Below are 21235 nucleotides of genomic sequence, written 5' to 3'. Positions count from 1 at the left end.
AACACATTAAGTACATTTGATTTTCTACCTTAAACACAACATTATAAAGTTGATACTGCCACGCCGCCAAATTGTATGATTATTTTAGATGATAATTATGAAAAATTACACAATTAAGTACATAAAAGTAATTGACAGTCCACACGTGGATGTATTAGTTTGTATCTGAGACGGCGTCGTCGTCGGGGGAAAAATATCGATCAGCAATCTGCATCAATAGTAGTGGATGAGCCAAAATACCATTCACTAATAGTGTAATATCTGTAAAACTGTCACACAAACTGGTGTCAGATACTTTTGGCGCGTTGTTCTATCCGCTACTTTTGATGTTATCATCAAAAGATCGAGGTGAGCGACAAGCCCAACCGCTGTTCGTTGTATATCAGTGAACAGTCCAATTGTAGTAGTAGGTCAGTAGTACTGATAGCTACTGTATGAAAATTTCGCCCCTTGAAATTTCACACGTTCTCACGCTATGCGTTGTCGTCACATACCTAATATGTGTCGCTTAACTTCAAACTCTGGTAAATCCATTCGACCCTCTCAGCAAATCGCATAATCTGACAGATGGATCTACCCGAGTTTGAAGTTAAGCGACTCATATTTCCCCCACCACGCACTTCGCACATAACCAAAACAGTCTTTATATATTAGTTAACAGTCCACTCTTCGATGTACACATCCGTATCCGGGGCGGCGTCGGCGTTTGTATCGGCATCGGCGTATGGTTCTAACGCTGGTTGTATGGCGCGGGGATGATCGGCGAGGTAGGCGACTAGTTCGGCTGCTGTCGGTCTTTCTTCGGGCGAACGGTGCCAGCATGCCGCTGTTATGCCGCGTCTGAAACATGACGTAAAGTTTACTTGTAAGCGACTCTCAATAGGCAACCAATGTAAGTCGATTATTTTCAGAATAAATGGATTGTTGTATGGAATTGACTTTAAAGTTCCCTATTTTCATTGCTGTTGAGTTTGACAGTATATAAAGCCCGCGGACGTCGCTTCTTTTGAAATACGTATCATCAATTCATCATCATTTATAGAAATTTTGAAATTGCGACTTCTTAGGGTTCCGTAGCAAAACTACCGAAATAAATTGGTAAAACACCCGAAATATTACGTCTTTTTTGAGTCATATTTTTTTACTTGGACACTTACGTGCTAGGCGCGGCGTCTTTTGGCAGCGGCGGCGCGCCGCCCTCACGCACATGGCGTAAAACTCGAGGCGTGGTCCACGCGCCGTAAGGCCGCTCGCCCAGCGTGGCTAGTTCTAGTAACAATACGCCTAGTGCCCAGACATCGCTGGCCGCTGAGAAAACGCCGCGGGAAAGGGATTCTGGCGCCATCCATAGCACCTAAACGAAAATACATAAATATATAGGACTCCACCTGACCCAATTTGACTCAGGCGGAGTCCATATTCTCCCTGACAAGATTCTGGGATAAAATATTATTAATATTTTCTGTGCTAACCGGAAACATGGCGCGTCGCTTGCACAAATATTCTCCCTTCCCTGGTTTATCTAACCGCCGCGCCATCCCAAAATCGGCCAACTTGAGAGACCGACGGACGTCCACTAAGCAGTTGGCGGCGCGGACGTCTCGATGGACCTGCAATATACAAAAATGTGCTAGAATCAGAGAATTAACTGTGTAGATACTTCGCAGCATCGCAGTGACAAACATAAAGGATGACCCACTCTAGACCGGGCCGAGGTGTCCGACACTTCGTTCTCTTATAGAAAAGTCACTTCTGAGCCTCGGTGATCAATTTATGCTTTCAATAGAAAACGAAGTGTCGGGCGCTTCGACCCGGACCTGGACCGTTTTAGCGTGAGTCATTCTTAAATGTAAAGGTGTGTTATAGACTTATAGCATTTTCTATAGAAACGATGTTCTCTTTCTAAAAATTAGATACTAGTTCATAGTACCTATACAATTTTATTATACATACCAGCCGCTGATGCGTTAGATACCCTAACGCCGCCGCCGCTTCACGGGCTAGTCTCGTCAGCGCCGCCGCCGCTACGTGCGCCGCCTCCGGCTCTGGGACGCCGTCGCGAGCGCGCTCAGCTAGTGTGCGCCGGGCGCGGAGGTACCTTTAAACATGTATATATTTATGATTAATAAAGGATATAGTGAAATGATATTATTTTGTTTCTGCTTTATAAGAATAATAATAAAATTGTTATAAGTTAGAGTCACAACTGTTGTCCTGTTAAAGTTGGCGCGGAGTTAGCTTAGATGGTTTTTGTGTAAGTATTTTTTTTTTCATGCAATGCTCTTGCAGCGTTTTAGCGAACATAATAGATAAAAGCAAATGTGGGTAACTAGTTAATATAAATTACCGCCGCAGGTCGCCGTAGAACGCGTGCTCCATCAGGACTAGGGGGCCGCCCTCCCAGCACACACCTGAGAAAGCGATTTTGTATAAAAAACAATTTTAGTTTGCACGCTATAGTTGGTACTTATCTATTATCGGTGCATTACCTGTGAAGCGCACTACGTGGTCGTGTTTCAATGTCGCAAGAAGTGCTGCCTCGCGAAGAAGTTCAGCGGCCGCACCAGCTGGCGCATCTGCTCGTGGCGCCTTTGAAAAAAACAGCAATGTTTACCTATCAAAAGTTTATCAATAAATTCAGAATCGTATTTGAAGTCTGATGCGTAAGAACGAGGAAGCATTTAAATCAGCAGGTTGTATTAATTTATAATACCTACAAAGTTCCTAGCTTTAATTAATAAAAGCTAGCGAGCGCAAGAATTAGTCGAAGTAATTTATCTCCTTAAAAATAATAACGGTGGTATTTTTAGTGTACCGTAGAATGGGGTGACTTTGGAAAATTTGGGGTTACTTTGATAGATTTAAAACGGTCATAGAATTACCATTATTCATTATTTACTGAAAATGTTCCTGTAACTAGTTAGATTACTATATATTCAATTCACCTACTGTAAAAAATCACGCATAAAATAAAAATATATTATGGCTTAAAAACTAGAATTTCAAAGTCGCCCCTGCATTTGAAAGTCACCCCGTTCTACCTTATAGCATTTACGCAAGAGGATACCTTGACAGCAACTCCAAGCGCAGCTCTCGCTGGGCGGCGCAACACCGCCTGATGTACAACCCCATAATGCCCAGTGCCCAACTCATCCAGTAATTGCAAGGCATCACGGGGAACGGCGTGTTCAGCTAAAGCGGCGCCGGCGGCAGCTTCGGCGGCGGAGTGGCCGCCGCGGAGCAAAACGCGCTCTTCTACGGCGCGGTCTCGGCGCTGAAATGTTGGATTTAGATTGTACATTACTGCTGCAGTATTGCGGTGCAGATTAGCAAATTAATAATCCGGGTATCAACATTGAAAACTCTAGTCTGTCAGTAGTGTTCTCGAGGAACACTTCGACAGGAAGCTCATTCCACAGCCGGAGCGTCCGCTGGAGGAAATTCCTTTTAAACTGTCAGCACCGCATTTATATTAAATTCGAGGTTACTACGTATTTCAGTCTGCAGTTCGGTTTTTTTTAACTTAGTGTTGTGGTGTAGCAATACTGATGGCTACATTGCTGTAGTACCTAAATGGCAATGTCAATACCCGAATTTTTAGGGTTCCGTACCCAAAGGGTAAAACGGGACCCTATTACTAAGACTTCGCTGTCCGTCCGTCCGTCCGTCCGTCCGTCCGTCCGTCCGTCCGTCCGTCCGTCCGTCCGTCCGTCCGTCCGTCCGTCCGTCTGTCACCAGGCTGTATCTCACGAACCGTGATAGCTAGACAGTTGAAATTTTCACAGATGATGTATTTCTGTTGCCGCTATAACAACAAATACTAAAAACAGAATAAAATAAAGATTTAAATGGGGCTCCCATACAACAAACGTGATTTTTGACCAAAGTTAAGCAACGTCGGGAGTGGTCAGTACTTGGATGGGTGACCGCTTTTTTTTTGCTTTTTTTTTCGTTTTTTTTTTTGCATTATGGTACGGAACCCTTCGTGCGCGAGTCCGACTCGCACTTGCCCGGTTTTTAATATTTGCTGCAGCCATGCAGATTGCAGCAGTACTGCACCGCAATTAAATACCCAGTCCGAAGGAATGTTACCTGAAGACGGCGACGGCGTGCGACGTGGGCGGCGTAGAGAGACGGGAGCCCGAACGCCAGCGCACAGGCTAGGATAGCCCATGCGAAGTCGTGGCAGTGGGGGGTGAAGTAGTCGCCGGATCGGGTGGTGTAGCAGCCGGGACCGTCGACCACGGCGCCGCACAGCTGCTCTGGTGGGACAAATGACTTTGAAGTTTCCTTAGAGTTGGTTTTGGCTCCAGAAGTTTTTAATAAAATTCCGAATCAATTAGGAAATATAAGATGATATGATTAGTTTTTAAAGTAAGGTAGATGATTTTTTTTGTTGACAAAGCGTATTAGGTGTATGTGATTTTTTGTTAGATTATAATTAATGGTAACTGTGCACATCAGCATATATGGTCATAATCACAATCCATGAATGACAAGGAAATTGTACGCCTTACGTGGTGGAATCATGGAATGTCAAGATTACCTTTATCGCTATGTATATTCTTCACACCATCCCACGCAGCGACCAACTGCACACCTTTCGACGTCCAGCGGTGTGCGAAGACGAGAGGAGTTGAATTCGCGTGTATGACGCGAGTCACGCCCGGCACTGTAATGCTGTCGAGAATCTCTAAGAATTTCCTGAAACAGAATAATTCTATCAGCCAATGTCAAAAAAAACCGGACAAGTGCGAGTCGGACTCGTCCACCGAGAGTTCCGTACTTTTCAGTATTTGTTGTTATAGCGGCAACAGAAATAGGTACATCATCTGTGAAAATTTCAACTCTCTATCTGTTACGGTTTATGAGATACAGCCTGGTGACGTGGTGGAGACAGACGGACAGACAGACAGACGGACAGCGGAGTCTTAGTAATAGGGTCCCGATATTACCCCTTGGGTACGGAACCCTAAAAACAACGGTGCGAGATTAGAGCGCTGTCTTCGTACGGATTTGAGGAATTTGAGTTTAAGCTCGCAAATGGATTTGAGGAATTTGAGTTTAAGCTCTACCGGGCTACGTCGGGGCGATGCGGATCATCTCTGTGCTCCGGATACCGCTCTTCAAATCGCGCGGTGCCTTCAAGCACCAGCAGTATAGCGTCGACGAGCGCAGAAGTATGTGGCGGCCATCTTGATGGGAACGCCTTGTCCAAAGTGTCGCGTAGAGTCGACGAGCCAAGCAGTCTATTTGGCGTTAGGCCGCCGCGCCAGCCACCGCTTACGGTTAAGTACGAGAAGTCTGAATTCGTGGGCAGCCAGTCCTGGAACAGGTACGATTGTTAAAAACCGGTCAAGTGCGAGTCGAACTCGCGTCCCAAGGGTTCCGTACTGCACACATTTTCGAACGAGCGAGCAAAGCGAAGTTCATAATTCAAGGTCCAATGCCTTTGTGTACTGTGAGCAAATTCCTGGGCTTTACAGTTGATTCGAATCTTGGCTGGAAGTGTTATGTTGACCAATTATGTAATAAGTGAGTAGTGCTGTCTTTGCCATTAAAAAACTGCAGCCACTCATAAATAGAAAATCACTAAAAGCTGTATACTTTTCCCATTTCCACTCCTTAATATATAATATCCTATGGTACGTTGATATGGGGAAATTCTACCGATGCCAAGCGAGTCTTAATACTCCAAAAAAGAGCTATTCGATTACTGGCCGGAGTCCAAGGCAGACATCCGTGTAAAGAACTTTTTAAACAACATCGCATCATGACGCACTACTCCTTATAACATATTTCAAATATTGATGTTTGTGAGAAACAATAACCATGTTTAAACACGTCGAGGTTGCGGGCAAACAGCTCCGATCCACGGTGAGACTACGCACAGTGCCGCGTCGCATGACACTTTCAGTCAAGAATCCGAGGGTGATAGGGCCAACGTCGTATTATGAGCGTCTACCCTCAAAATTGCAAACCGAACTATCTGACGAAACATTTGAACGCCAATTGAGACTCTTTTTATTATATAATCCATTATATTCTGTAAATGAATATATGGAAATGACATGTAATAATCCAAATTGAATGTAATTCATTTTTCTATTGACCTGTTTTTCATTTTATTTTATTTCAATTTGACGATCATTATGAGATATCGGTGCTTAGCTTAGCCATATTGACATTGTTTTTTATTTTATACTATTTGACATTGTTAATAATTTATTTAATTAATCAATTGCTTAAAATGGTTTTTAAATTGTGTATTGCTTGACATTTGTATAATTATAATCAATTGTTATTTTCCTACTTGACGATCATAATATAAATTCGTATAGATTAGTGTAAAATAATTTATATCTGTGTAAAATAAATAAATCTAAATCTAAATCATAAGTACATTCAACTGTTCATTCAATTTTTCCACACACGGCTGGCTATCTTTAATTTTGTTCAAAGTTCGGAAATTGCTGGCATCTCACTCTATCACTCTAATTACGGTTTCATTGGAGTAAAAGAGAAATCCCCGCAATTTGCGAACTTTTTCGCGGTAGACCCTCTGATATACGGCAGTTCAGCCTTCTCATTTAGCTACTCGTACTTAAACCAATTATTTGTTCTGTTTGAGCACTAACCTCCTAAAGGTCATCCTTCGACCTTGCGTGGAGGCGCATCTCTCTTGGATGCTTCAGGCTTTCGGCCCAACGCAGAGCTCGGCCTTAGGCCTTCGCACTAGCTGTCCACACCACGTTTCACGTAAATCAATTGCGGTTGTGGCCCTGATAGAGCTTATCCGCAATTCTTATTCTTAAGTCCGGCTCACGCTTAATTGCAGACTTCTTAAAATACGTTTTCCAGTAATCTATAGGTATCGGGCCCAATCGCTTAACAAAAGATAGAACAAAATCGACGATCTCCTTTGCAGGAAGCATGTACATGTCGAAGGCTCCGGGCCTTCGACCTTCGCATTCAGACACTTGTACTATAGGTAATTGTTCTGTGTTTGAACACTAACCTCCCGCAACTCGGCCTTCGACCGTGCGTTTCTAAAAGCTACTGGGGGATGCTTTGGGCCTTCGGCCCTACGCGTAGCTCGGCCTTCGGCCTTCGCAAAAGCTGTCCACACCGAGTTTCACGTAAATCATTACGGCAGTGTCCCTAAAACAGCCCAACCGCGTTTTCTTTCTTAAGTCCGACTCACGCTTGACTCTAGAATTCTAATAGGTTTTCCTGTCATCTAGTAAGAGGTAAAAAACTATTATGTGTATTTTTTTCAAAATTTTAGACCCAGTAGTATCGGAATTAAGGGGGGGGGGGGGAATGGTCATTTTTTGCCTATTTTCTTCAATAACTTCTAAACTATTTCATATAAAATTATAAAAAATATATATTTGAGATCCTCAAAATAAGCCCTTTCATTTAATATGTAACACGATATGGTTTGCAAAACTTTGTTTTTTAATTTTCTCATATTTCCCCTAAAAGAGCCCCCTATGCTTAAAATTCATTCGTTTTTATTACACGTCCGTCTTTGGGTCACAGACTTCCATATGTGTACCAAATTTCAACTTAATTGATCCAGTAGTTTTGGACCAAATAGGCTGTGACAGACGGACAGACAGACGCACGAGTGATCCTATAAGGGTTCCGTTTTTTCCTTTTGAGTTACGGAACCCTAAAAACGGGGTATTTACCATATTTTACTCCTATTCCCTACCATATCTTTTTAAAATTTATAATCTTTGATAAAAAAGTTTATTCAAAAGAGTGATATTACGCTACGATCCATGAAGGCATGTCATTGAATTACATTAAATTACTCTACAGCCTCCTATCATATTTCAAAACTGAGGTAGAAAATTGGAATGAGAAAATTATTAGCAGTAAAAACTGTAATAATTAAAAAACCGTACTGAATCGCAGGAGTTTCCCGCCGCGCCGACGACGATCCACACATAGCCAGCTTTCATGGTGTGTCCCCGTTTTTCCGCTGTTGCCAGAATATTCTTCGCCGTGCCTGCACTAGCGTCTATCACGACGACGCGGGCGTCGTGCGCTTGCAGCGCGTCAAGCGCGCCCGTCGCGTTGTTCGCTTGCACGATTGCCGGATATACTATGAGGTCGTGTTCGCTTAACAGCTCTGCCACTCCCAGGGACCGCTTCCATCTATGCCAAATAAACGGACTTTAGAATGTTATAAAAACTTTTTACAATAAAAAGCAAACCGACTTCAAAAAGGATGAAATAAAATATTATCCTTTTTGAAGTCTATGCGTTACCAACTGATATGTTTGAAGTCGGTGCCAAGTCAAATTTTGAAGCATACCATGATTTTGGTGCGATTCGATAAGGACGTACCTACGTTGGATTGCCTTACACGACGACAATGAACGTACTTTCTGTAGGTACAGTCGACGTTAAAAATATGTTTACACTTTTCGCCTTATCACAAAGGAGTAAGGTGCAAAAGTGTAAACATATCTTTGACGTAGATTGTATCTAAGAACACACCTCAGAACACACGATCAAACCTTCTTGGCGCAGTTTGTACCATGTTTGTCGGCACATTAGTGGAAATCCAATGCATTTTTTTCCGTCGTATTTTTTAAAGAGCATTTCTTACTAATGCTCCAACAGTCTATAGCACGCAAGTGTGAGATTGGGACTGAGTAATTTCCCGTCCCTTATCCAGAGGACTACATTTCAAAATATAAAACAATTCAAGAAATTTACCTTCTTGCCAAATTTCACCTAAAGCGGTTCAGTTGTTTAGCCATGAAAAGGCGACAAAGAGGCAGACAGAATTACTTACACATTTGTAATAGTTATTAGTACAGTTCTAATGGGATTTATAGCCATAAAGCTGATTATTTTTGACTGGTATTGTTACTACTTGGCTTGGCACCGACTTCAAACATATCAGTTGGTAACGCATAGACTTCAAAAAGGATAATATTTTATTTCATCCTTTTTGAAGTCGGTTTGCTTTTTTTTGTAAAAAGTTTTTATTTTTCCATTTTTAGTTTTAACACATTGTTAAGAGCGCGACGCATGAATGAAAAACAAGATCATGTTTAACACTAAATTCGTGTACCTACCTATTTCTTTAATAAATATGTAATCAGGAATTTTCTCGAGTCCGTCTGGGAAATTATAATTCCTGTCACTACTACACTAAATCCATCCTCCGCCCCGCCACTGACCCAATCCCTCAACGCCCCGATCACTCAACCTCACAGCGCATCAACCCCTGATCCAGGAACCCCTCGACCCTGAACCAGAAATTTTCTCGAGTCCGTCTAGGAAATTATAATTCCTGTCAACTAAATCCATCCGCCCGCCCCGCCACTGACCCAATCCCTCTGCCCCCCGATCACTCAACCTCACAGCACATCAACCCCTGATCCAGGAACCCCTCGATCCTGAACCAGCAACTCTTCAACCGCCATTCCCCGACCCCTTAATCCCTGACCCCTTGACTCCTAACCCTAATCCCCGATCAGTAGCCTTACCAGCTTACCACGAGTTTGACATTGATATATTCGCTAGCATGTTTGTAACTTACTTCCTATGCATCTCGCTCGTACTAACCTTAGTGTGAGCGAGATGCATAAAAAGTTACATTTAGATGCATAAGACGTTAGCGAATGTGTCAATGTCAAACTCGTGGTAAGGCTACAGTTGCAGTACATCAAATTGGTGGTTTTCGGAAGCAATTGCTCGAGTTACTTTAGAAAACCTCGAAATCACTTAACACGTGCCTTTAAAAATTGAGGAGTTCCCTCAATTCCTCATGGATTCCATCATCAGACCAGAACCAAAAATAATACGGAAACACCTTGGAGGTAACTTCTTCCAAACAAAAAAAGAATTACTCAAATCGGATCACAGGTGCCGGAGTAATCGCTGAACATACTTAAATTTAAAGAAATCATCATCATTATCATCAAAATAATCATCATCATCAGGTCTACTTCATCAAATTGGTAGTTTTCGGGAGAAAATGCTCGAGTTGCTTAAGAAAACGCCCAAAACACCATGCATGTCCCTTTAAAAATTGAGGAGTTCCCTCAATTCCTCATGGATCCCATCATCAGAACAGAACCAAATTAAAATGGGACCAACTCGGAGGTAGCTCCTTTCAAACAAAAAAAGAATTACTCAAATCGGACTACGGATGTCGGAGTAATCGGTGAACGTACATAGAAAAAAAAAAAATATAGCCACAACCGAATACAGAACCTCCTCCTTCCATGAAATTGAAGTCGGTTAAAAAACAGTAGGCAGGTACTGTTGGTTAATACAAAGTGGTTGGGAATTATAAGCGATGACAATGCACTCATGCACTGCGTGGGAAAAATTTGACAAGTTTCATACTACTTTAGAAATGTCAACTGTCAGTTTACTAATGTTTTCTATACCCGCCAAGATGGTGCCAATATCATGTACAAAGCGAATATCAACAGAAAAGGGTTAGGTATCGATTCTGTCTTTTCCTTCAGGGGGGTGTTAACTTGACAAGGTCTAATTCTAATTAGGTAATCTTATTAATTGTCTCTTTGGAAATGGAAATATAGACGGTATCTACTGACAGTGGCAACAACAATGCGGCCAATATCACCCAGTTGAATTATGTACCCTGAATAAAAATTGAATAAACTATGACTTCTTTGTCTTCAGGTTTAACGACTATACATAAGTAAGTACTATATATTTAAGTTTTATACTGACACATCGCAGCGACCCTCTTCCCTTAGAAGTGCCACGCGCCGCCAGCCGCAGCCGCTCATCAGCGCGCGTACCGCCGCAGCTAGCGCCGACGCAGACGGCGCGGTGCTGCGCGCGCTGGCCAGCTCCGCGCCGCTCGGCGACGGCGCTACCAGCAGCAGCGGCACCATCACCGTGTCAGTAGCGAACTCAGGCAACGGCGACGCTCCCCCCGATCCCATTGCTACCACACCACGCAAGCGTACATACTCGTAGTTTGTCATCAATTTCTCCAAATCGAATTTGACTTCATCGGTTGTCGAACAGTTTATCTCGATGTATTCCAAACCAAACCAAGTTCGATTACTCGTGTTTCGCCAGTGGTTTCGTGCTATTCTTATGATAGTTCCATAGCGCTTGTCCTTATTTTCTGCCGCTTCACACACGTAGATGATCAATTTGGGTTTCACGTTGCAGAAGTTGTCGTTGCATGTGAGCCAGGACCGGGCGAGGTCACGAGTCTTGTTGGATGCGACGATGGCTTCACACGCCGCTTTCTCAATTCCAAGTTTTGTGCTATTGGCTAGAACACGACGCAGCATCGAGGTTGTTGGCTGGAAGCGATATGCGAGGTTCAGAACTTGAGGAGCAAACCACAGTAGTTTGCGAACATCTCCTAATGATAAAGAAACGGCATCCGGCAAGGTGAAGTTAGGGTGAGATGGCGCAGGCCATATTCGCTCATTAGTTTCATCACTGTCCATCAAAATATCGAAGTCAAATAAGAGGTACGAGCTGTTTGTGCGCTCTGGTATTAAAGAATAAGTTAGACGCAGTGGTAGTTCAGTTACTTCGGCTAGTTCTTGTGCTAATTCACATTGTTCTTCTTCATAGTCGCCCTCTATCGCCACGGTCACACATTCGGCGGAACACGCGATTATCGACCAGTTGCTGCGGGAAAAAATCCATAAATTTAAGAAAGTAAATCGTCAAGTTCTTAGCTCATTATAATAAAATTTTGTGAAACAAAACAAAATTGAGGCAAAAAGAAAGCATGCAGTAGGTACTAGTGTATGATTAGTTATTTTCAACGGGCTTAACCTGCAGGGTGTTCTATCAGGGATGAAGTTATCAATAAAGCCACACTCAGGAGCTCGTAGCTTGTTCCAGTCTTGTAGACAATGGAATGGCGCTCCGGGCGCCAAACGCGCCAGTAGGCGCCTGCCGGCGGGCACCGCGCCACGGCCGAGTACCTCGAGGCGTGACCCCCCGAGACCGCAGGCGCCTTCATTGCACTGAGCTCTTGAGGTGCCCTCGTTCCGCCATGCTGTCGCCATGCTCAGTACGAAGTATTTGCTGCCAATGAAAAATAAGTTATCAATCATTTTATTGCTGGAAAATACTCTAGACGTGTGAATACTTTAGACGCGTAATTTAAAACAAATAGGGATACATGTGTATCTCTCTCTTATGGGTTCTCCATAATAATTCATAACATAAGTATGATATGTAGATTATTAAAGATACTTTTAACGCGTTGTCATTCATCTGCTCACATAAATAAGTAGCAACGTAATAGTTCAATTAAGAGTATTTCAGATGACCCCAGATGGGGATAAATTAATATATAAACAAACTTATCATCATACAAGTTTTCTATAATTAGTTTCCGATTGTTACATATTTAATTAAAATCGTTTAAATTAATTAAAATAAATTCATATATGGTTTTAATTAAATGAGAACTCATATAAATATACAAATGTTAAAATACTTCAGTAAGTTACATTATAATTAAGTAAGTAGGTAGTATTTTTGATACTTGAATTGGATTCGGAAAGAGTACCTATAATACATATAATATGTACCCCACAATTAAGAATTTTTAGTTAAAGCGAAGTTATTACATTTAACTTGGAGACACGGCTGGCTAGTGCTGGCGGCGAAATGAATTAGAGATTCACTAGATATGAAATAGTAAAGATATGTGACGTTCTACGGCAAAAGGTACCTTATGGCGGCTGGCGCCGCGATTCGGGAAATGAATTAGAGATTCACTAGATATGAAATAGTAAAGATATGTGACGTTCCATGGCAAAAGGTACCTTATGGCGGCTGGCGCTTACGTCGCATATCACCGCAATAATATTGGAGCGGCGGGGTAAGCGTCAACCGCCATAAGGGACCTTTACCCGTGGGTCGTCACATATCTTTACTATATCGTATATATTTCATCTCTAATTCATTTCCCGAATCGCCGCGCCCGGGATCCTCGCCGCACTCTCTTAAATCACCGTTTAATCTTTGCCGATAGGAGCACAATCAGCTGGGCAATGTTGTGTACAGAATGAAGCAATACTAACTTGTCGTCTGAATCTTGAAGCCCTTGCAGCTGTAGCAGCGAGTACTTTCCCTCCCCTATCTCATTCTCGCGATATCGAAGGCCATGCACTAGCAACGCGCGCAGAATCGCCCGCGCGGCAGTCGGGACGGAGTCGCGAGCGCATAGCTTGAGTTTGCGCGAACTGCCGTTCAGCGTCAGCGCGCGCTCGGGGATCTTGCTGCCTTGTCCAGTTTCTGATGGGTCAAACAAGTTTTCAGTAGTAAGCATAGAGTAATATACCTAAGTACCTAAAGAGAGAGTGGTAACTTCATACATCAGTTCTCTTACCAAAACGCTAGTTATTTCGTAGTCGACATCTAACGTCATGTATTGGAACTACCGCTACTTGACACCTGGGCCCAGTTTTATAAAGTTACAAGTTACAGGTTACAAGAGTACAGGCTACAGGCACCTGTAATGCACTGTAAACGGCTACAGGTGTTTTATAAATACACATAGATAATTACAGTTGTAAAGAACCACGGTCAATCTCGATTACATGTGAAATCTACAGGTGTGAAGGACATCACTATTTAAAAAAAACGTCTGTCATAGATACTCTGTGCTCTACTAAATGCTGTGTTATTGTTTGCTGTAAAATATTAATTATTGGAAAAATGCCCAGAAATGAAGGAAAAATCGAGTGGTTGAGAGCGGTGTTCGATGCCAAGGATATACTTTTCGGGTTCGGGCCGTTTTCAGATTCAGGTTAAGTTAGATTTCATGAAATATTTACCTAATAAGTAAATAAATACTGTTTCACATTACATTATAAAATGTATCGTTTCGGTAGCGGCTCAAAGATAAGTAAGCTGTGTATCGAAAATTATGAATAGTACACTTTACCATAATGTGAATGCACTATACTTAAATAAAAAGACGAATGCTAATAAATCAACGACAAATATCGGCACCAATCCCTTTCCGTTTCCTAGTAGATAAAATAAAACGATATCATCAATAAAATCAATATATCAAACATATTGTCACTTTATTTCCTATTTACTATATATACTTCAGATACATTAACAAAAACTGATAAGGGCAGTGCATGGAAAAGTATGCATGCCCTGGCAAAATCGTTGGCGTTGGTGCCTAACAATAAAGAGTAAAGTTTAAAATCGCTCAGAAAACGAATAATTTTAATTAAAAATTAAGAATTACAGGACTCAAGACGTATGTCAATTTTTGTTACAAGTGTACCAATCTACACTTGTAATTTACAATATTTTTATAAAACGCTTGTTCGATTATGAGTTTAAAACTATATATGGTTGAGCTACAGGCACTTGTACCTGTAACCTGTAAAATTGTAACACAGTACTTTTATAAAACGCAAATTGTAAAAAACGGAGCAAGTGTTGCCAGTAAACGCCTGTAAACTTGTAACTTGTAACTTTATAAAACTGGGCCCTGATGTCACAAATATGTCACTACTGACGAAAAATGTACTGTTAAAAAAATTTACAACTAATATTAGAGCAGAAGGAGTTGTTGAAAACATACTTACGGTTTTCTCGTTATAATATTAGCTGAAAATTGTTGAGCATTAGAGTTTTCGTTCGACGCGATATCTATTGTCGACAAGCAGTACTGATAAATTCCGCTACTTCACGCTAGATGTCGACATTTTTTAATTATTATTTAAGAGTTAGGAGCGAAAAACAAGTGTCAGGAATTCAAATTTTTATTGCACCATCTCTCTATCCCGGGGTTAGCCGGTCAAACCTGGAGTTTCCATGGTTACCAGTACCTACCTACAATTTGACACTGTTGGGTTAACGGACGGACTGGGCTAACCGCTTAACCCCGGGTTAGTGGGATACAGCACACGAACACGATACACGATATGCAAAAGCACGATGTATACCTAATACAATTTTGATATTGACGTATTGACTGACAGTTTGTGAAAAGTGCGCGAATGACGCGTTCTAACTAAAATCATACCTTTTCATTTCTCATGCTCAGAAAGAGGGTCATTTTTGTTCTAAAAGGTGTGCAGAAAATGATACGTCTCTGCAGTAGAGCATATTAGGTTCCAAGTACGATTTTTATTTTTACGATAAGTAATTGAAATTTGGGTAGGTTAAAATGGATTTGTTATACAATTTCCATTCTGATATTTGACTCTCCATTCCATAAATAACGATACTTTTGCCTAAATTGTTAATTGAAAGTACCCTCAAAAAATACTATAGAATAAAATGTATACTTAGTCATGTTTATAAAAATAACACATGCATTTTACTTTTCTCGTATTCGAAATGAAAAGTAGAGTGTTTAACTCGGGTGAAAGGCATCATTTCAGCCTCAGACTATTGGCGCCAAACTACCTCGGCAGAAATGAGTGCCTTTCATCCCTTGGTTAACAATCTACTATTGGCGCGTTATTTCACTATTGCTAACGTTAATGCTAACTTTCCAAAGTGAATAACAGGCCTATTCGGATTTCGAGATAATCACAAGATCTTGAGACGATTTAGAGATCAACTAGATCTACATTAGATATCGACTAGATGTGACTTGGATATCTAAGTCATAACTTGTTGAAATCGTTCAAGAGGACCTCCAGAATCGCGGAAACGTCAAATTTGACATATCTATCTTACAAATATCTTTAAATTATCCGTATCGTAACTTGTTGAAGTCTAGTAGAAATCTAATTCATTTTCCGAATCGAGCCGTAATACTATATCATTTTATATTTAATGATATACCTAATCTGCAGTTTATTTACAGCTGTAAACTAGACTTTAGTTCTTACCAAGCTTCGATTTCCTAAGTTTTTGGCAATAGTCGACGCTCTCGGTGCCCTGCCATAACGCACATAACACACACAATGCATACAACGCACGCACGCGGCCCATCGCTCACACTCACGAGAATTAACTAACCTGTTTCCTTAATACTATCGCTTCCTGTTAAAATTATTAATACAGGATTATATCTAAATGTAATGAACCCGTTATGGCGTTACTTATACCAGGCGTGGCTCACTCCGCGATTTCGTCGCTTTGCTACAGGTAGCCAAAAGTACATCCGTTCCACATCCACACCAATTGTGGTGGCTGGCCATAAGCCGCGCGTGGCGCTGTCGCCACCTAGCGACCATACCTGTCCTGATCGTAACAGACGCGTTTTGTTAGAGAGTGAGTCTTCTATACCTACCTAGTACTATTATTTATTCTGTGCTTATACACACAATAGAAGGGAGGGGGGAGGGGAGAGAGATACACAATAAAAACGGCTCAGATTTTATGAAAACGCTGATGCCCGCGATTCGTCCGCACAGAGAGACGATTTCCGCAATAATTATCCTATATCCTTCTCGGGACTCAAATTATTGTCATACCTACGTACCAAATATCTAAATATACACAAAAAAGCGTGAAGAGATGTTATTATAGCGTGAATAATAAGCAAAGATTCCATAAAAAGCCGGCAACACATTACAAGGGTCGGCAACGCGCATGTAACACCTCTGAAGTTGCATGTGTCCATAGGCTACGGTCATCATCATCATCTTCCTCGCGTTGTCCCGGCATTTTTTGCCACGGCTCATGGGAGCCTGGGGTCCGCTTGGCAACTGATCCCAAGAATTGGCGTAGGCACTAGTTTTTACGAAAGCGACTGCCATCTGACCTTCCAACCCAGAGGGTAAACTAGGCCTTATCGGGATTAGTCCGGTTTCCTCACGATGTTTTCCTTCACCGAAAAGCGACTGGTAAATATCAAATGATATTTCGTACATAAGTTCCGAAAATCTCATTGGTACGAGCCGGGGTTCGAACCCGCGACCTCCAGATTGAAAGTCGCACGCTCTTACCGCTAGGCCACCAGCGCTCCTGTGACTGCTTAATACGGTGACTGCTTAATATCAGGCGGGCCGTATGCTTGTTTGCCACCGACGTGGTATAAAAAACCCTTCCTTTGTCATAAAAAATAACACTTTTAATGTGTCTGGGTTAAAAGCGTTGTGACTATTCCAAATTTCAAATCGATAACTTTAGTACCTAATACTTACTTAGTTCTCGATATATTTTAGCGATGTGACAGACAGACGGACGGACAGAGTCGCACCATAAGGGTTTCTTTTTTTACCTTTTTGGTACGGAACCCTAAAATACTACTCGTTTTCATTGCTCTTAAGTGTACAATTAAGATGAGGATGCTATAACTGCGTAATGTCATGTACCTATTGTACCTGCATGAGTGACGCAATTTCGTCCTAGTCCTCGTTCTGATATTGTGGCTATGTGATATAAACCACGTATACCTTATGTGGCCCTTGGCTGCTAAAAGGTTGCCGACCGCTGACCTATACAATACGCAAGGCCCTGTGAAGCGTAATTAATGTACAAACTGCTATTAAAGTTGATGGATTTATATAACAGAGAAATAAAACAATATTTGATAAATTAAAAATTATATTTATATTATATTTACAAGATCATTCTTTTACTTATTATAAATAGTTAGCTAATTGACTAGACGATGGAATGTGTAGTAGCCTATGATGGTCACGCAAACGTCCCAGTGTTTGGCATTTTACCTTTGTCACCGTATTTCTATGCAATTGAGGTAGTCAAACGCTGGGACGGTTACCTTATCGTTTATTGCTAAAAATATTCTCTCCTCAGTTATCGATAAAAAAGACGGACTGGCATTATCATTTATATCTTTACAGTACATATGGTGCTAATTTACCACCCCAGTGCGGTAACTAGCACTAGGTAGGTACGAGGGTCGCACTGAAATATTCGGGAATGGGACACTTAGAAATAACATAATAGAAACAGGCATATAATTTATAAAAATGTAACTCTTTATAAAACTTTTAAGGTATATTCCATTTGGTTGTCATTTGTATTTAAGAATTACTGGCAATTTGAAAATTGTATGTCGAACATTATTTGAATTTTTGGCCAAGTGATTTTTCGGATCATATTTTTAAACGGTTTTCAATATGCCCTCAGCGAACAAATAAAAGTTACAATGGGCTTCTGTTATTTTTTTATGAACTAGAGTTCATCGTACGCTCGTTTGCAGTTAAAATTAAATATGAAAGTCACTTTCATTTTATCCCATGGGTGATCTTAAAGAAGCATGTCATTCCAAAGCGACGTCAAAAATTAAAATCGCATTTGTGCTGTTAATTAAAAAGACTGCCAAAAAAGTTGCATATCGGCAGATTTCGACATTCCTAAATATTCATATGACAACAGTAAAAAAATCTTTTATATATATATATATATGTAAAAAAACTTCAATTCCGTTGGCTACTCCACGAATTTCATACAAAACCACTAAGGCCCCAAAATCGCCATACAAAAAGGACTTTGGGATTATGAGCCGTGTGCATTACAGAATGATTACTTTCAAAAGAAAATTTATATGCGTGGTCAGTTTGAGTTTAAGTATGTATTAAAATAAAGATTGACCGTCTAGATGCGACAGTTTTCTCTATTCCCGACATTTTCAGTGCAACCCTCGTATATGTTGTGCGTATGTCGTAAATTTAAACGGCCGATATGTACTGTAAAACGTTGTACAATACACATGCGAAAAGGTAATTCGCAACTCGTGTCGATTTAAAACATTCCCTTCAGTCGTGTTTTAATTTATCGCCACTAGTTGCGAATTTCCGAGTTTTCGCACTGTATCGTAATGTACTATTGCATAAACATGTACAGTGCTTAACTATTGTGTTAAAAAAAAATAACGCCATAAGTATTACTTTCCATTTTTGGTTAGAACTGTAAAGATGTGTATGAAAAACCCCAAAGACTTAACTTTTGGTAAGTACTTACTTAGTGGCCTTACAATACATATTATTATTAGAGAACATTACCTGAGAATAATGTTCAAAATATTAAACAAATAAGTAACCATTTATATCATTGTTTCATACACATTGTTATGCTTATGAGTCTTATGACCAAAGATAGACGTCGACCGCCGCAGTCGGGTGGTCTAGTGGTCAAGACATAAGTCGCGTGAGCAGAAGACGCCAGTTCGATTCCGGCGTCGGCCACCAGAGGGCTTTATCACTTTTTATTTTGTATATATAGTCGCCATCAGATATATCGGAGCGTCCGAGGTGCTCACAAATATCTGCACACGCACTCTAACGCCTTGACAATAGAGGCGTGTTCAGATATTTGTGAGCGCCTTATCCGCCCCGATATATCTGATGGCGACTGTACATCTATTTCAGTTCAAGTCATTTAATTTTCATTGCCAATAGGGGTGACAGCAGGGCGTCATCTATTGGGCATTTCGAACATTTTGAAGTTTATCTTTATAGAAGGTTTAGCTCGTAAGTTTTTATGCAATAGACTCATGAATCTCCTGATATGTCAAGGGAGGAACCGCTGTGTTTCGACGGGCACATCGACGCCGGGTGATTCTGGCTCCGTGTCGGCGTCGGCGTCGGCGCTGAGGTACGTTGTGTCGGTGGCGGCGGACGGCGGCGCCGCCCACGACACCCAGCGTTCTTGTAGGTCCTGCTGATAAGAGAAATCCAATTTTAAATATCACATCACATTAGGTTCCTTACCATGACTTTGTAATGGCCATTGGTGACTAACTATAATGGCTAGCGACTACATTAAGCTCACCCGTAATGCACCTAAAGTCTATTTCAATAGAACTTGCTAACTATGTAAACAAACCGCCATATTGAAATTGTCTCTGAATGATGAATTTACTAGTGATGGGCAAGACTCCTACTTACTACTTTACTAATGTTAAACCATATCGAATAATAAAATACCAAAAGTAAAAAACAAGTAGTTACTTATTTTTAATTTGTTTAATCACGATCAGAAGACAAATTAGTACTTAAGAATGATGTATTGATGTATTTTATAACCGCGGCGGTAGGTACAGAGCGTGGGTTGGGTAGTGTGTAGCGGGTTTATATCGCAAACTTTAGTCACAACACTACCCATCATAGACAATTGTAGAATTTAAAAGAAACAAAACCGTCATTCCATCAGGTCCTAATAACCTAACTTATGAAACCATTTTAAACTTTTAATTAAATATCCAAGATCATATAGTTATATATTTATGTAATTTACGGAACGGACCATTTCAATAGTGTATATGTGTATGGTTCCAATGGTATTTGATGAGGTGGTGTGAAAATTCAAAGAGAAACAGTGATAAATAAAGTTACGTTGTTTGTTTACATAGTTAGCAAGTTCTATTGAAATAGACTTTAGGTGATACTAAATTATAAGTGCAAGCGAGATTCACTTCGAGTAAATTTACCTAAGCAATTACTTATGGGTAAAGGCTTATATTCATCTTTATTCTAAATAAACTTCGATAACACGATAGCATAAGCAAGTGCGTATGTACTAATGCAATTTGCATTGCATCTTTTAAAGTAACTTTTGCGTGTGCGAAATTATCTTTCAACTGTAGCAGGTGGAAATCAGTTGTTGGAATTCAGTGGCAGATGTAGTTAATGCACTATGTATGATGAGCTTTTTGGCTGACGCTTTGAGGCTGGGGTTGGTGGATTGAGAAGAGTTCACCCGATATTAGCTCAATTATATCTCACCTGAAGAAGATCCAGACGATCGTAGACGTAGACGGATATAAATCGTAGATATAAATCTACAGCTACGCAAGTTGTTGATTGTACCTTTGATGTCTCAGCTATTTTAATTTGCAGTTAGGCCTTTCTCTCCTGATAGAAAACATCGATGAACTAGGCGTCTTACCTCATGTTCAGAGTGTTCAGACGGCCGCGGCGGGTCGAGCGGCAGAACGTCGAACGCGACAAGACACGGCGTCAACAGACGCGGGGAGTCAGCTAGGAAAGCGGCGACTGCCGCCGCGCTTGGACGCGCCGCCGGCTCTTGCTGCCAGCAGGACTTCATCAGCCCCTCTCTGGAAAGATACAGAATAGGGATTACTTAGGCATTAATATAATTTTACCAGCTAATCGAGCCATCAAGAGGGGGGAATTCTTGTTTCTAAAATGGGGTAATGGGCTCCAGGCTAGTATGCAGCATATAAAATTCATTAATTCTATAATCTGAATCTGAATCTGACTTATCCCACGTACGCAACGTATGCAATGCATTATGAAATCTGAACCCTACAATTTGTATGCTTAGAAAC

The 21235-nt window shown here is 41.1% G+C and overlaps 3 protein-coding genes across 4 annotated transcripts in view; all 3 read right to left on the bottom strand.

Moving 5' to 3' along the window:
• Nucleotides 1-518: 518 nt before the first annotated feature.
• LOC134791051 (tyrosine-protein kinase fyna-like) lies at nt 519-2099 on the bottom strand. Its single transcript, XM_063762080.1, has 4 exons — nt 1954-2099; nt 1473-1610; nt 1158-1354; nt 519-840 (listed from the first exon to the last, which is right to left on the bottom strand). The coding sequence occupies exons 2-4, from the start codon at nt 1536-1538 to the stop codon at nt 651-653; spliced, it is 453 nt and encodes a 150-aa protein (XP_063618150.1). The 5' UTR covers nt 1539-1610; nt 1954-2099; the 3' UTR covers nt 519-650.
• Nucleotides 2100-2343: 244 nt separating this feature from the next.
• Nucleotides 2344-12095, bottom strand: LOC134790329 (uncharacterized). The gene is made up of 9 exons (XM_063761098.1): nt 11812-12095; nt 10735-11661; nt 7917-8169; nt 5076-5326; nt 4547-4704; nt 4093-4262; nt 3068-3274; nt 2490-2589; nt 2344-2411 (listed from the first exon to the last, which is right to left on the bottom strand). Exons 1-9 carry the CDS (start codon nt 12093-12095, stop codon nt 2344-2346), a joined length of 2418 nt encoding a protein of 805 aa, XP_063617168.1.
• Nucleotides 12096-17518: 5423 nt separating this feature from the next.
• The window catches only part of LOC134790413 (uncharacterized), a 38874-nt gene continuing 35157 nt past the window's right edge, over nt 17519-21235 (bottom strand). The window contains exons 13-14 of one of the 2 annotated variants that reach the window (XM_063761179.1): nt 20833-21001; nt 17519-19605 (exon numbers count right to left, since the gene is read on the bottom strand). In XM_063761179.1, coding sequence (XP_063617249.1) covers nt 19456-19605; nt 20833-21001 — 319 coding nt within the window. In that variant the 3' untranslated portion in view covers nt 17519-19455. The remainder of the gene's footprint in view (nt 19606-20832; nt 21002-21235) is intronic. The other variant, XM_063761180.1, reaches the window with a different exon arrangement.

The sequence above is a fragment of the Cydia splendana genome, chromosome 5, assembly GCF_910591565.1.
Source record: "Cydia splendana chromosome 5, ilCydSple1.2, whole genome shotgun sequence".
NCBI lineage: Eukaryota > Metazoa > Arthropoda > Insecta > Lepidoptera > Tortricidae > Cydia > Cydia splendana.
Note: the sequence above shows the minus strand (reverse complement) of the source record. Positions and strands in the feature narration are given on the sequence as shown.

Coding starts and splice junctions, on each gene's coding strand:
- LOC134790329 (XM_063761098.1), bottom strand. CDS start 12,095: ATGATTGATAACTTATTTTTCATTGGCAGCAAATACTTCGTACTGAGC. Junction 8,170..10,734: donor GAAGAGGGTCGCTGCGATGT/GTCAGTATAAAA, acceptor TATTTGGCATAG/ATGGAAGCGGTCCCTGGGAG. Junction 5,327..7,916: donor CGGGAAACTCCTGCGATTCA/GTACGGTTTTTT, acceptor TACCTGTTCCAG/GACTGGCTGCCCACGAATTC.
- LOC134791051 (XM_063762080.1), bottom strand. CDS start 1,538: ATGGCGCGGCGGTTAGATAAACCAGGGAAGGGAGAATATTTGTGCAAG. Junction 1,355..1,472: donor AGCGACGCGCCATGTTTCCG/GTTAGCACAGAA, acceptor ATTTTCGTTTAG/GTGCTATGGATGGCGCCAGA. Junction 841..1,157: donor AAAGACGCCGCGCCTAGCAC/GTAAGTGTCCAA, acceptor GTCATGTTTCAG/ACGCGGCATAACAGCGGCAT.